Below are 15,753 nucleotides of genomic sequence, written 5' to 3'. Positions count from 1 at the left end.
GTTTCTCGTCCGGCCACGTGTGCCTTGCACCGACTCGTCAGTGTTCGCTTGGCACGGCTCTCTTTCGCGAGTTTTTTGACTTCATTGGCGAATCTCCCGGGAACTGTTTCGCCTTCGGTCCGGCGCAGACCGAATTTAAAGCGTGTGGTAGTGAAAAGGAACATCGTGTAAAAGGGGGAAAGCAAAAACGACGAAAGCCTCCCGCCCCTTCTCTCTGTCTTTCTCTTTTTCTCTCTTTCTCCCGTTGTCTTCCTTTTTCTTTCAGCCGCGCTGGAAAATCGCGGATGACGAAATAAAAATGTACCAGGAGGTTGCGAGAGCGTCGGGCCCGTATAATTGAAATGATTATTCGAGTCGTAATATCGCAAAGTAATGGTTACCACATTCGCGTTGTCACGATTGGGCTCTCTCTTTCTCTCTCTCTCTCTTTTATTTTTTTTCCTTTTCACAAACGAGCAACGAAACGTAATTTTAATATCAATTGACCGAATGGTCATACTCAATGGATTCTCTCGCAATTTTATTAATCGTCATTTTATTTGAATATCAATTACTCGGCGTCATTATGCGCTCGAGTTTTTGCAATTATTAATGTCGTACTAATAATCGCGCGCGAGCAGAAGTCAATTAGATTATTACAAACGCACGTGCGGAGATGAGCGCGTAATTGTTTTATCGCGTCGACTGATTTCGAATATGTTCGGTAACTACGACGTGATTAACGTGTAACGATACCGTTAATTTTCTCCCGCGATTGCACGCCCCGTAATATTCATGCATTTTTATTACGATCCACCGCTGATTACATAATACCGCTTGTTAAGTCTGCGTAATCGGGTTTGAACTGCGTTGGACTATTCTTGGCAATTTATAGCTCGCATTTCTTGCATGTTCATCATACGCTTTCCTTTCATAACATTTTTTACAATATATAGATCGACGATTAATTTTATCGAATACCTTGTTTTGGAAAAATTATAATACCGGATGACGGATACTAATAGCCTAAAGAGAAACTTAAGATTGTCGATTCTCATTCGAATCGATCATTCATCTCGCAGCTTCTTTCGGATAACTGCTTTTTTATTCGGCAAACGTAAACGCGGATCAAAAGTCGTTAATCTCGCGGAATTAATAGAATTCAATGCGTCTGATTGCGAGCCACATTTCGCGGACACGCCAGGAGTACGATTAAAACGCGAATCCAAGTGGAATCTCTCGGCGCTCCCGCGAAGGATGCGAAGAAAATCCCGAGCCAAGCTATAATAATTAAAACGCGCGGAGGTAAACGATCGGGGCGGTCACTCGCGGACGGGGAGAAGAAGGGAGAAGCGGCAACGAGAGGGCCGCTGTCTCTCGTGTACGTAATTGCCGTGATTACGGATACGTCAGTTCGCGCGCACACGCGTGTGCGTCGCGGATTCGGTTTGATCCGGGTGCGTGTAACGGAAGCGCTGGCAACCGCGCGACGCGCAGCATCATTATCTGGAGCGTTGCTTAGCGCGGAGAGCGCATCATCCGAGGAGGAGCTCGTTAATTTGCGCGCGGAGCGAATGGGCGAGTCGCGCGAGCGATGCATTAGACTCTCTCTCTCTCTCTCTCTCTCTCTCTCTCTCTCGCTCGGCGATCGCGCGATAACGCGAGACGCGATTCTTGCGGTGGCATTTTCTCGCCAAGATCCGGAATAAATTTCATTTCGGACATACTTGCGACGATTTATATACGTGATCGTAAACCCATCACGCGATTTAACCAAAGATTGTACGAAATCTAGGCTCGAGTTTCCTTCAAGTATGTCGGAATCATCCCTTATCGTGCTTCCCTTCGTTCGAGGACGGTGCTCGATTTCGATCTCGCATCACGATTTCCGATAGTGTCGCGAATACCAGAGGTGTAATGTAACGGCGCGCATTTTTCCGACGTTAATGCGCTAAAATCAATAGCGGTAATTACGTAGAAAGCCCGGCGCGTCGTCGAAATGACTTACTGCCGGCTACCGGCAGTCGACGAAACGTGATTTCGCGCTGAAAATGTACTGCCGGGCGAATGGGAAAGGACAGTAGCGATGTTTTGCGCGCGATCTGAATACTTCCCCCTTCCTTCCCCCTCCTCCCCTCCCCCCGCCTCTAATGAACGGCCTCGCATGCGATGTCGATCGCGGCGGCATCGAACGACTCGCGGAACTTACATAATTGGGGTAATCACCAAGAGTGTCTTATACCAATCTATCTCTATCTATCGGTGGCGTTCCGTTAATTCCGGCACAGCCGCGTCCGGCGTTTTCCATCCTCGTAGTAGTAAGTTACATCTCGATCTACAACGAACCTATAATCTTCCGCGGGATAAATAATACGTGCGACATACGCACACACACACACACACACACACACACGTATGCCACGCATGCGGGAAAAAAATTGAGAAAAGATATATTTACCGAAGTAATGGCGAAATATGTATCTCAGGCAAATTGCTCCTCGTGCGAGAACTAAAATTAAATATGAAAATGAGATGTCGATCAAGGAAAATATCACGTTTCATTTTGCTGCCTTCTTTTTTCTCCGCGAAATTTGGCGTCTACTACTTTCCGCGGATTATTAGATCGAAGGGGTGGGGGAAAGAAAATTGACACCGTAAGCGGTAATCACGTGACCATAGTCGACGCACTTTTCACAGTCATCCGACTCAGGATGCTGCGCCTTCGATGCAATTGAGATCGGAATGACGGCGCGCGATCGCTCTTCTAATTAATTTGCATTTTATCGGCGCTTTTCTTCGTCACGGGATGTTTTGCGCAGCGTGCAATGTACGCGCACGTCAATATACCGTTTGATCGAACTTTCCAATCAGATAATCCCCCCCTTCCTCCTTTCCCGTCCGAAGTATGTACGCAAAGTTTCGCGAGAAAACCATCCGTTTCGCGATGCGTGATAACGTCATTATCGAGAACGCATCTAATCAGTTTTATCAGACGCGAGATCTAAACTCTTCGAAATATCATGTCATCCAAAATTATTCCTACGTGCTATTAAAATCAAAATTGATTGTATAAATATAAAGTAAGACATGATATATATGTAAAAAGCTTTTCCATCTCGCAAATGAAAGCGACAATCAATAGTAATGCCGGCTCGAGCCAATTCGATGAGCCTAAAGTCGATCCTTGCGTCTAATGGATCCGCGTTTCGTCCCGCGGTTTAATCTCGCGGAAAGGGCGGGAAAGCCCTGTGTCTCTCTCAAAAAGCCTGTCACTCACTTTACACGAGTGTATTCGAAACCGGTTCGAACTAGCGCTCTGTTTCGTCGTCGACAGTAGCAGCAATAGTATCTACTCGGTGTAACGGAAGCCGCAATAGCCGCACAGATTCTTGTTTTCGAGTGGCTCTGCGCTACTCCTCCCTTTTCTCTCTCTCTCTCTCTCTATGTTTTATCTTGTTCTTTTTTTCCTTTCTTTCTTGTTCGCCTCTCTTTCCGCGTGTAAGCTCCCGCGTGTACGCATCGGCGGGCGTACAACCGCTCCCTGATAAAATCCCACAAAAATCGGGAAGCCGTTAGCTCCGGTCGGCTATGGTAACCGCGAGGGAGGGAGAGAGAGAGAGAGGGAGAGAGAAGAGAAGAGAGAGAGAGAAGGGGAAAGAGGTGGAACTAACGCTCAATATAGATTCAGGAGAGCAGTATCTCTATACGGGGTACAGAGTCGCTAGCTGAGGCGTCTTATTAACGCTGCGGTGGACGCGTCTCGATGTAAAACGTCCGATGCACTCTCCGTGCGCGAGTCGCATTAATTAGTAATCTTTCAGGCCGACTGTTACGAAACTGTACTGGCTCGTTTGTACGTCTAGATGGATAAGTGTCGCCCGTTCGTTGCCCTCGCGGCCTTGTCGACACCGCAAAATGATTTCACCCTGCGGGTTTTACTTGAGAGTTCTCTTTCTCTTTTTTTTTCTGTCTCTCTCTTTCTCTCTTTGTCGAACAGCGATCATCGGTCTTTGAATCGTTCCTTTTGTAGCATACACAAGTTGGCCGCATAAACGCCAACAGGTGTCGCGAAGATATTTACGGCCCTAATCCTCCGACATTGTTCAGGATTTAATTTCGTTGCTCGAGATGCATCATTCTATTCGTATCAACGCGCGCATTCAGCCGTAATTCTCGTTGCACTAACCCCTTAATTAATTTATGCTGCAGATTTGTTCAGATTCGTATTGCAAAAAAATCTTTACCTCGAAATCTTCGAGGTAAAGATCGCGATTTTAAGATGCACGAGTATGTAATTACGCGTGTGCGGTTATGGGACGCGTTAACGAACTCCGTCAGAGCAAGCGACAGCAGGATACGGTGAGCAACACGAAACGAAAAGACGTTGGTTGTAGTCGGGAGGGTGAAAGGGGAAGGAAAGCGCGCGGCGCGCGCGGGAAACGAGGTACGAGAAGGAGGGAATAGTGACGTTTCGAGATAAAGGCGGAGGGAGAGAAGGAGGAGGAAAAAGGGGGAAAGGGTGGCCGTCGGAGAGATATTCTTGGCAGCGACGACGATGCAACAACTGTCCCCATCCGTCATCTACGAGAGACCGACTGGAGCAACGAGAAGAGGCTCACGGCCACTCCGAGGAAGCCGCGACGCTTCTCATCGTAGTTTCTATCTCTCTGTCTTTCTCTCGTTCTCTTCGAGCAGTAAAGGACGGAGAAAACAATCGTAATCGTCGAAGATCTCGTCTAAGGGATAAGCGATGCTACCATCCGATCCATTACACGCCGCATTGTGTCGTCCGACAAATTTTCGTCGAAAAATGCGATTCGAGATCGAGGACTCGTTAAAGAAGGAATCACATGAGGCCGTTTCAAAGAATTTAAATTTTTTTAGATACTTTTTTTCATTAGCTAAATTGTATGATGTAATTAAAAATTGCAAAAAAATATAAATTTTGATATGATTATGTTTTGAATAGCACTCGACAATCTAAAATAATCGCCCATTTATCCGTCCTTCGAATACGAATAATTTTGTAGAAAGAAAATAATTATGGAAAATGACGATATAAGCGCGTGTATCCTTTCGCTAGAAATATTCACGGCATAATGGTGACATTTTCTCTCGCGGAAAGAGTGTAGAATATTATTTGCAATTAAATCAATTGCTGTTACGACGAAGGTTTCTTGCGTTTCCTTCTGTAGAAATCTGGGTTTGACACGAATAGCAGTTTATCCCGTTTCCTGCATGCTTGGGAAAATGCTGGCAGGATTCTCGGAGTGTTCAATCATTCGCGATGGATACGTGCGGAACTGGCATAGCATTAGAAATAATTAGGCTTGCCCTCATAGATGTATTTAACCTTTAATCCGGACGAGGATGTACTAAGGTATACTTTATATCTTTCAGCGACACATCTGTCAATACTTGTTATTAATTTAAATTGAATCATAACAAACACACAATTTTATATGTAATATTTACTAATTGAGTTGTTTAAAAATATAAAGAGTGAACTTTAATAAATATTGCAATCTGAAAAATTTCAAAAAAAGGGCTTGCATTCTTTCACTAAAAAAAAGTCAAGTTCAAATTGTACACAAAAAATAAATTTGCTTGCTGCCCATCAATTCCACATCTTTCTATAAGACACTAAATAAAGGCTGAAATACTTATTTCGTCAAGACAATTAAGATTGCGAACAGAGAAAGAGAGAGATTATCTTAATCAAACATTACATCTTCAATCAATATTAATGATTTTACAAGATTTATTTTCCTGCTGTATCTTTGCATACAAAAGAATATAATATATATGACTGCCGATAAGTTTTAATTAAAGCCAATCAATTAAAGCCACAAAAAACGTACTAAAATATCATATAAAAATTAATTCTAATGCTTCGAAAAAGGAGCATTTCGCTCTCATTGTTTAATTAGATATGCAATTAAACTTTTACCGCTGAAAAAATTGTAGAAAGAACTATATTAATCGCTCTTATCGGAGCTTAAGTGTATCGATCATTATCGTTGATCGTAATTACCGATTTGAATTTCAAACTAGACTAGCCCCACATTGAAAGTACTTACACGCGATCTCGTATCTGTCCGTTCCAATTTTCCGCGCCTGCAAGCGAACACATATCCTCCGCGGCCTCGCTCGGCCGGAGGATTTTTTTCGATCATTCGCGCTCGATGCGTGCGGACTTGGCCTAGGTCTGGTAATAGCCGGGTGTGTCGGTGCAGGAGTAGAGCGAGCCGGTTAAGTGAGCGCGGGGGAAAAGAAACGCCGACGATCGGTCATCCTGATGCGTGGATGCGCCGCGTCCGTGACACGGACGAGCGAGCGAGCGAGGATGTCCGTGCACGCGCAGATACACACGCATGGATACACGCACACACATGGATCACATATAGGTTCTTTTTTATATTCAATCGCCGGGGCGGTACACGCTCCGCTAGGCTCCAGAATTGAGATAGCGCTATCCATCTGACATGACGAGAGAGAAAGAGAGGGAGAGGGAGAAAGAGAACGAGCCATATCGCGGAATATTACTATGGAAAATTATTAACCATCTCTCGGCCGGACCGTGATTGAACAGTGATTGAGCTTCTGTACTCGGGGAATCGAGGTAAGTTCCTATCGACGATAGGAATGGAGTTACGCGCCCCGCCTCTTCCCCTCTTTTTTCCCCCGATTAACAAAAAGGCACTCGCGCGAGCGAAACGAACAAGATTAGGGCACGACGCACGACGTGATGCAATTTAAACGAGAATGATCCCGGAGGACGACGCGCAAATTATCTCGGCGAGAGCGTACCCGATAAATCCTCTTTGAGAAGTTTACACAATCAAGTTTACATTATTGCGAGCACGCAATAAGGCACCATACAGCTGTTTGATAAGTAATAAGATGAGCGTCCAGCTCATCCAGGCAAATCGCCAATTTTGCTGACGTTCAGTTTTATAGGCCAGATTACTTATATATACCACGTATAACAGGGGTGTGTCTCGTAATTTCACTCTTTCATCCAACGATTGAAAAATTGATATCGAGACATGAGACAGCGCAAAAATGCGCGAGAGAAAAGACGCGTCCTCGAGATGTCATCGCGCGCAATCTCGATGACGTTCGCATCGACGCAACGTTAAAATAATCTTAGCACGCTATCACGTATTGCCTTAACTCCGACACGCCTACCGAGTTTAATGAACTTGTGCAATCGAGTGTCGATGCTCTTCGCGCGCCGCAAGTGAGACTACAAGAATCAGCCGTTATCTTTCTCTCTCTATTTTTCGAAGCCGCCTCGCGTCGAGTAATGATTTCGAGCGGCGAAATCTCTCGTCGCGTTATGACCTGACGGCGCTACCGAGTGTGTTTGGGGACGATTAAACTGCAGCGTGCCTCTCTCGCGCCTAATCAGAAAGTCGTTAAGCGGCGAACGCCACGAGCGAAGAGCGCTTGACGTTTACAGTTTACCGCGCCTCGCGCCTCAACCTCCTTGCAGCGCGATAATCGCCCGTTATCGAAGCAGCGACCTGTGAATTACGTACCGTAACTCATTTTTCTGCATGCTTATTAATGTTTTCGAGGCGAGGCTGAATTCGCGCACCGTGAAACGACGCGAGAGTAAGCGAGACCCTGTTCCGTCCATCGATGTTCTTTAAAGAGTCGACAAATTTACAGGGTGAGATTAACGATCGACCGCGACGTTCCGATATTAATCATCCGATTGTTACAAGATATATGCTCATATTATCTCTCTCTTTCTGACTCTTATCTAGTACAACTTACTTGGCGGAGACGCGTTAGTTTAGCGCGAGAAGTCAAATCTTCTTCGTTCTATCTCTTATTTTACCGCTCCGCGGACTTAACAAGAGCGGACCGTTATTCCGGGAGTCACCTTATCTATTCAAAACCATCGAGCAAGTATACAGCATCGTCGCTCGGATAACTATAACCTGCGTAGAGTGGCCCTCGCTTTTACTTCCTGTCTCTCCCTCCCTCTTCCGCCGTCCTTGTTCCACAAATTGCACGCGTGTGTATCCTCGACGCGTTAACGCCTGTTGATCCTTCGACAGGACTCCAACAATCTCTTCCCCCCCTCGCTCCTTTCCTTTTTTTCTTCTTCGCCTGTCCGTCTTCCCTTCGAACCCGTCGATCTCTCCTCTCGCGTGCCCTCGTGTTTGATCTCGTAGCGCAGGAGCACGAAGAGACAGGGGGAGGGGGAGGGAAGGAGACACGAGGGTGGGAGAGAGGCGCACACGTGTATCGGCTCGTGGTGAAAATAGTGCAATAAGCCGCGTACTTATGCACCAACGGCGGCGTGTGGTTTACCCACACCGTCACCCTGTCCGTCCTACACCGTCCTCCGCACCTCCCCCCGCCCTCCGCTTCTCTCCCGTCGTTATCCCCGTATCGTAAGTCGGTGCTCCTCTCGCATCGCGCATCTCGCACTCCCTTCCCTCCCTCGCTCTCCTTTCCGCGGCTTTTCCCTACGATACATGAGCGACTGCGCATATATACTATAACGTGCGCGCACACGCGGGGCTCCACGGACGTTTAAACCAGGGGAAGGGGGGATAGCTACTAATTACAACGGTTACGGCGTGGCAGTTGGCGAAGAAAAAAGGCTGATCTCCTGCGAGCCGGCGGAAAAGGGATCAGGGAGAGATGGGGAGAGGGAGAAGAGATGGATAGGGAGGAAGAGGGCGGAGTTGGGGGAAAGGGAGCGGGAAAAATTCACCGGAGAATGGGTGGATGCGACACGACCGAGTAATCGCCGCTTGGATTATACCGCACCATAGGAAGACGTGTAAATGTGTGTACGCGCGCGCGCGCGCGCGCGTGTGTGTGTGCGTGCACGCGCGCACCCATGTGTCTTCGTTTTTCCCGCTCGTGTATCCTTCTTCGGTCCAGAACATTGCCTATCTCTATTTCTCTTTCTCTCTCTGTCCCTTTCTCTCTCTCTCTCTCTCTCTCTCTTCTCGCTCCATCGGTCCCTTTTTTTTCTTCCTTTTCCCGTTCGGTATCTGTGCGGGGAACAGATCGCGGTCTTGGGCTCTCGCGTGGATCGCGTGCGTAAACGCGCGGCCAATGGTTAATGAACTCGCGGCGTAATTTCCATCCTCGAGCGTCTCGCGTCGTCGCATCGCCGCCTGCATCGTCGGCGAGAACCCCGCGAGGGATGTCCTTGCAAGGATGCGGAGCGCGATTACCTTGCTTGCCTAGTCCACGGAATAATTAATGAACACGAATCATAGGTTTCGTGGAATTCATCTAATTCGACGTCTAGCGAGTCGCAATATTCACGAAATGCGTGCCTATGTGTGATACGTATGTACAGTTGTTTGCGCTACGATGCACCTTGGCGGTACTAAAGCGATTCGGTTGATGCAACTATTTATTGTCCAAATTGTCTCGATAATATAAATAAATAAATATATATATATTTTTTTTAAATAGGAAGATTTTTTCTGACCTTTCATAAACACATATTTTTAAAAAGTACTTTTTTCCAAAGGAGATAAAAAAAGATTTGCCAAATTGGCGCAATTATCAGAGAAAATTCCTACACGAATTGTTATACGCGAGCGTTACGTTAATATTAAAAAATTTAATTTATATTTCGTTTTTCAAATCTTTTTTCCTACAGAAGCTGCGCCAATTGGGAATAAAAATAAATGCACGCTATATTGTTCTTGTCCCGATAAATATATGCATGACAAATATTATTCTCTTCTCGTTCGGACATTCAATTCCGTGCTCAAGGATCGAGAGATTAATTTCAACCATGGAATTCGTCGAACCCAACATAATAGCTGCATCCAAAAAAAATTTCTCGTAAAAAAAGACGAATGATTAATGCGATTTCTATTAAAGGATCTCCCCCCTCGAGCGGGAGAACTTTCTTTTCGACGCGACGAACGGAAGAAGCGCGCGAGCGTGTCAGAAAGGATCGATTTGTCGGAATGCAATCCGAGAACACGGAATATCTCGCGCCAAGATCTTTAAACCACCGGTCGAGACCTATCGATGCGAAGCACGGAGACGTCGTCGCCGTACTAATCTCAGTCACGGCGGAGAATTAGCTCCACCCGCGGCTTTAACAGCATAAACCGAACGTTCCAAATACCAGGGAGGCGGCGCGTATCGCGCGAGCTATCGCGAAAGATGCGAGTCGCTGGACGATTAACCCTCCTGAGGCACCCGCGGTAAAGTGTGACACATTTTTCTCCATTAGAGCATTCATTTTGTAGAGAGAGATATTTCAGAGACCTCTGCGCATTCCTTTTCGAAAGGAAAAATTAAGAGCCGCGCGGTAATAATTATCTCGAACCAAATTTTTTTTCCACATTTAATCTCAGTTTTCAATTTACTTTGATACTTAAGTATGTAATTAGATTATCCTCTTTCGAAATTATTTAATCTATAGCGTTGCCGAATATTTAACTTCTAAGGGAAACTTTACTTTTTGTTTGTTTACTATCTATTTGAGGTATACAAAGTAGGAAAGAGTTTAATTCCTGTATAAATTAAATATCAAAATCTTCTGCCATTTATAAACGTGAAAGAATTGAGAGTAAACAGTAAAATTTTGATCATACATGCATATATATATATATAGATACGTGTACATGTATATAGAGGTACATTTAAGATGTTGAGAAATAAAACAAACCAATCTCCATCTGACTTATCTCTGCTGTAATCCGTGTGGTAACAGAGAGATTAAAATAATTATAATATAAGTTATTGCAATTTCTCATAGCGAGCGATATCGACTATCGTGATCCTGAATAACTTGGAGGTACGATTCAAAGGACTATTAATGTTAACCGATCGAATACCGGTTCGAGGAGGCGAAAAAAAGCTATTTTCCTATGCTCTCTCGGCGGGGCAGATTCTCCCTCTCCCTCTCTCTCTCTTTCTACCTGGTTCTACTCGGTAGCGGCGCGAATAGAGAGCCGGTGCTTCCGTGTGCGGCACGACCGAGTATCGCCCGCGGCGACGTGACTTCGCCGACGCGGCGGTTCCTTCACCCGAGCCGGGGACGTTCGCGCGCGGCGGCGGCGAACGTAGGGAAATGTAATGGCGAGGTGCTTCAGGTGTGGACCGCGATCGCGAGCGGAGCCTGGTTGCGGTAGGTAGGTAGGTTGCGCAAAAAGCAAAGACTCGGCCGCGAAGCGAGCGAGCGAGCGAGCGGGGCTCCACTTGGAGGAAGGGCGTCGGCCGGCCTCGCGAAGCGCCACTCGGTCAAGCTCACTGCCATCGTGTAGATCCTAGATAGCTGCGAGCGCGAGCGCGGAGCGTATACGCAAACGGCAAACGGGCGAGCGTTCAAATACGTACACACGCTCAAATACCTGCTCTAGGACTGTCGGCCGCTCCTCTCCCTCGTCGAGAGCCTTCCATCTCCTCCTCCTTCCTTCGTTCTTTCTTCCTTTCCTCTTTTCCGCGCTATATCGCTCGCCTCCTCTCGAGCCGCGCGCGCGAATCGAGAGCGCGATGTGGCGCGATGCGTGCAACACGCCCGTCCGTCGCCGGTTGATTACGGTGATCGACGACCGTCTTCGGCGACCGAGATCGTTGGACGAAAAGCGCATCCTATGCAAAGAGAAGCATGTTTAGTCGGCGGATATTTTCAATGTCGAATATAGCTAGAAATGTAACTTATTAGAGGAAAAACCGTGTAGATGGACAAATGGGTGTTTCATAATAAATCAACTATACCCTTATTTTTTTTCTAAAAAAAAAAGAGAGAATGTGTCGCTTTTCGACCTTCAAATCTCTATGCGATGAAATATTTAAATACCGTCGCAATTTTGCTTCGCATGCCAATGCAATTTGTACAAATCTGCATGTATCTCTTCCTCTCCCGCGTCTCTTTTCCTCTTTCTCCTCTTCCGCTTTTTTCCGATATTTTTCAACATAGCGACCGAGTAAATGAGTTCCATTGCGGCAGGGGGGCGTGGTCCAGCGGCATGTTTCCAACGTATTTCGACGGAAGCTTAGCCGATCGCCGCTTTCTCATTTTCCTCTCGCGAGCTAGTTATGAACTCTCTCTCCGGATCGCGGCGAGAGGAGACACGCGCGCGCGCGCGCTAATCGTAAGCGGTCGGTTATTCCGCTCCGGGGGCCGCAATTATGCGCGAGCTTTGTGCACGTAATTAAAGTGAGATCGGCCGCGAGAGAAACTTTGGCCAAGTTTTCGGCGCTCGCGCCGTCGTCTACGCAAGAAATATATATTATACACAAGCACGCATACATATTTACGCGAAATTCACTCCGTCTCCTAGGAGGAGAAAAATATTTTATCGACATCGCGAAAACACGGTCCATCGTGACTCGTCGCAATAATTTGGCATGATTTCGCGCGCGCGCGCCATCGAAATATTAATCGGTCCGGCGAGTACTCGGGGGTTTGCCGGGTCGGACGCTGGCATTCTCTTCACGTTTGGTTCGAGCTAATCCGCTTATAAGTCCGTATCGATCGGCAGGTACGTGGCGCATATTTCCTATGCACACGCTGTACGCATCGAACTCGCCCGACATCGTTCGAGAGATGCGTCTCGGGGAAAATCGGGAAACAAAGCGCGCGTGCACGCGCGCGTGTTAATTAATGACAATTTGAATTTTAATGCGCGTGTGCGCGCGCGCGCAACGGGGCGCTTTGCGAAAATGAGCCTCATTAATAACGCATGAGAGATGGATAATTTAAAGTTATGTTTAAAGCGCATTCAACTCCCCTCTCCTCCCTACGCGGCGCGCGCCATCGCTATCGCTTTGTTTGCGCTCAAAGCGCAATTATGCGGTATTAGGTTTCCGCAAGAGGCGAACCGTGATTTGGGGCAACAGGTGTACACAATACGCATGCATAATGCACACAGCCGGCACATGTAAACTGTCCCCGGCGCCGCGCACCCACACCAAATTGGCGTTATTAAATTTACATATCCCGGCGGAGCGCGCGAATTAAGCGATTCTTCCTTCCGTTTTGCCCGCCCGCTATTTACGACGTTTACGACGATGACTTCTGTCGATCGGGTCTCACGATGATTAAAATGTTCTCGTATCGTACGTCGATCCACGTCTATCTAGAATCCGCGTTTCTCGCACGATTTTTCAGATTACCTCCAGATACGTTTTATTTTTTCCTGCGGATTTTATAACAAGATAGGCTCGTGTATCTGTGAGTGGAATTAATGGAAAAATGCCGCGAAAATAACCCTGGCAATCCGCCACTCGTTGCGCTTTCTTTCTCAGATTGCTCGTATGTCTGTGTGACCATGAGCCATTGCCAAATCTTCTAATACTCGGCATACTCTTCCCTCTCGTCACGAGATGTACGGTTCAAGATGCCAAATTCTTCTCAAGATATTTGGAAAATTTGCAGTAACATTCACGCTCTCTCTCTCTCTCTCTCTCTGTCTCTGTTTCTCATGTGCTACACTTGTTTAAGTTTCTCATCTTTATACATTCCGATATTATAATGTAAATCCTTCCGCTGCTAAAAGCGCCTTTATTCTTCCCTTTTGAGTTTGCTCATTCCCAAGAAGCGGGATGTGCGCTATTAAAATAACAAATACACAGATACGATCGAGACGCGATATTCTTGCTCTCGAACAGATTAAAGGGTTAAATTCCGCTTTATTCCGCGCGATTGTTTCGGACAATCAATTGCCGTAAAATGCTTTTCCTGCCGATCAAAGATGATTAAAGGCGCATCGTTGATTCTCGTTGATTTCTGTTGATATCTGTCAACTTTATCGACAGTGCGCGGGCTGATTGCCGGTTTAACAGACATTGACCGAATCAGTACTGAAATGAATGACGCGCAACAGGTCCGCGGTGTACTTGTGTGCCTCAATTGCATCGCGCTTGTTGCTCGCATTTGTGTGCACTCGTCCTCTTTCTCGCGTAGGATCAAAAGCGAAGTGTTTTGTAAAATATTTTTCCGCTTTTGATCACGGGGTGCACGCGAAGTGCGATCGGTGTTTGTGTAAACGCTGCCCATATTGCATGTCTACATGTGTATGTGTGTGCGCAATAATAGCGCGATGATGATAACGCGATTTAGGAAACTACGCGGAAAGATGGAAATGATCGTAGAGAAATAAGGCTTTAAATAGCTATCTCGAATAATGAAAATGAACAAGAGTATTTGTAAAAATTACACACACAGAGCTCAAGCTTAAAAATAAGATATTATTAATTAGTGCATTCGATATAGTATTAAAATGAAATGCTATAATCCATGGAATTTCTAAGTCTCTTCGAAAATGTCCATAAATAGAGATTACATCTTTCATCTGATTTTTATGATGAATAAAAAATGAGCGTCTGAATTTTAATAGTCTGTAATATTTTTCCTTCTTGTATTTTTTTGATTCGAATGATTTCTTCTTTGTTTCTTTTTTTTAATAAACGCGATACAAGTTGAAGAGTTTTCTGTCGAGATGCTAAAGTAAAATTTTTAACCGCTTCTAAGAGCGAGCCTATGAGTGACACTGCTCTCGCACGAATCTCCTCTCTCTCCAAAGTGTCACCTGAAAATAACTTACCACTGCTATTCTAGTAGCACGCATACAAGTGCATGTATGCGCAGCGCCACCAAAGTCCTCTCCACGTACGCATTTAAATCAAGACGGGACTCCTGGAGGGTACTCTCTCCGCGTCGAAGCCGCTTCAAAGGGAACAGACATTCTATTGTCGTCGACGAAACGTCGCGTCGCGAATATTTCGCCAAATGTATGTAATTTATGCGATTGAAACGAGAGGATTTTCTCTCCTCTCCCTTTCCTTGCAGTCCGCGTCCATCGCATAAAGAATGAGACGATCCCGGGGATGACAGGACGAATCTCTGAAATATTGTAACGCGATATTTCCTACTTGAGATTCTTCGAATCGTAAAAAAAGATACATGCTGATACAGATCGCAAGAAACGACATCGCGCACGCGATCGCCAAAGATATTCCACCAGGAGAAAGAGAATAGGATGCATTACGTGTGAATCGCCGTCGCGTTGACTCACGCGCTATAAATCTAAAAATATCCGTCGCTCTCGACGCTTGCTCCCGACGCGCTGTAAAAAAATCGCGCAAAATGCCCGCGATGCACGCGACGCGTATTTTCGAATGACGTACAACTCTGACCATAATCGTTCTTGTAATCGTGCTCTAAGCGATGTACTTGCGTAAGGTTATCAAGCCTTGAACTTCCGCGCATTGAATAGAGTCACGAAATCTTTAGGTCAATATGTGATGTTTCGTAGCTAGTATAAATAGAAAAGAAGTATTCGAAAGGCATCTGCATCATTTTTACATAAATTACCGTCCAGTCGAATTTTAATATTTACAGTAATAATATTTACAGTAATAATATTTACAGTAATAATATTTACAGTAATAATATTTACAAATTCGATAATAATAATTTAATTTCATGTAATAATCATACACAGCGTCCTATCTTTCAAAGATATCTTGTATAGATTGTGACTAATACATGTTCGTGATTCAATTTATCCTCATTAGAATGCCAATTTATTCTGACGTATCACTTTTTGTTTGTTTCAATGTTTACACACACGGTGTTTGATTACTATTAATAAATCTACATACCTTGACCTACGACAAGCGCGACGCAATATTACTCCTTTGTATACACACTCGGTCATTTTGAGTCATTCGCGAGAGTAAAAAAAGAGAAGGAAAAAGAAAGGCCGACCGCGGTTGCACATCGCGTAAAAACCAGCCAGTCTGTCTATTAGTTCAATGTTA

General features: G+C 45.6%; 1 protein-coding gene across 2 annotated transcripts in view; it reads right to left on the bottom strand.

The window, feature by feature from the left end:
- LOC145976006 (uncharacterized) overlaps positions 1-15,753 on the bottom strand; it is a 78,592-nt gene that overhangs the window by 34,579 nt on the left and 28,260 nt on the right. For both annotated transcript variants that reach the window (XM_083106826.1, XM_083106825.1), the window contains 2 exons: positions 14,535-14,833; positions 11,337-11,577 (listed from right to left, as the gene is read on the bottom strand). In XM_083106826.1, the coding sequence (XP_082962952.1) occupies positions 11,337-11,385 (49 nt within the window). In that variant the 5' untranslated portion in view covers positions 11,386-11,577; positions 14,535-14,833. The remainder of the gene's footprint in view (positions 1-11,336; positions 11,578-14,534; positions 14,834-15,753) is intronic.

Source organism: Camponotus vicinus, unplaced genomic scaffold, assembly GCF_025532165.1.
Source record: "Camponotus vicinus isolate PSW18456_S1 unplaced genomic scaffold, iyCamVici1.0 SCAF_8, whole genome shotgun sequence".
NCBI lineage: Eukaryota > Metazoa > Arthropoda > Insecta > Hymenoptera > Formicidae > Camponotus > Camponotus vicinus.
The sequence above is the reverse complement of the archived record's forward strand: the minus strand, read 5'-3'. Positions and strand labels throughout refer to the sequence as shown.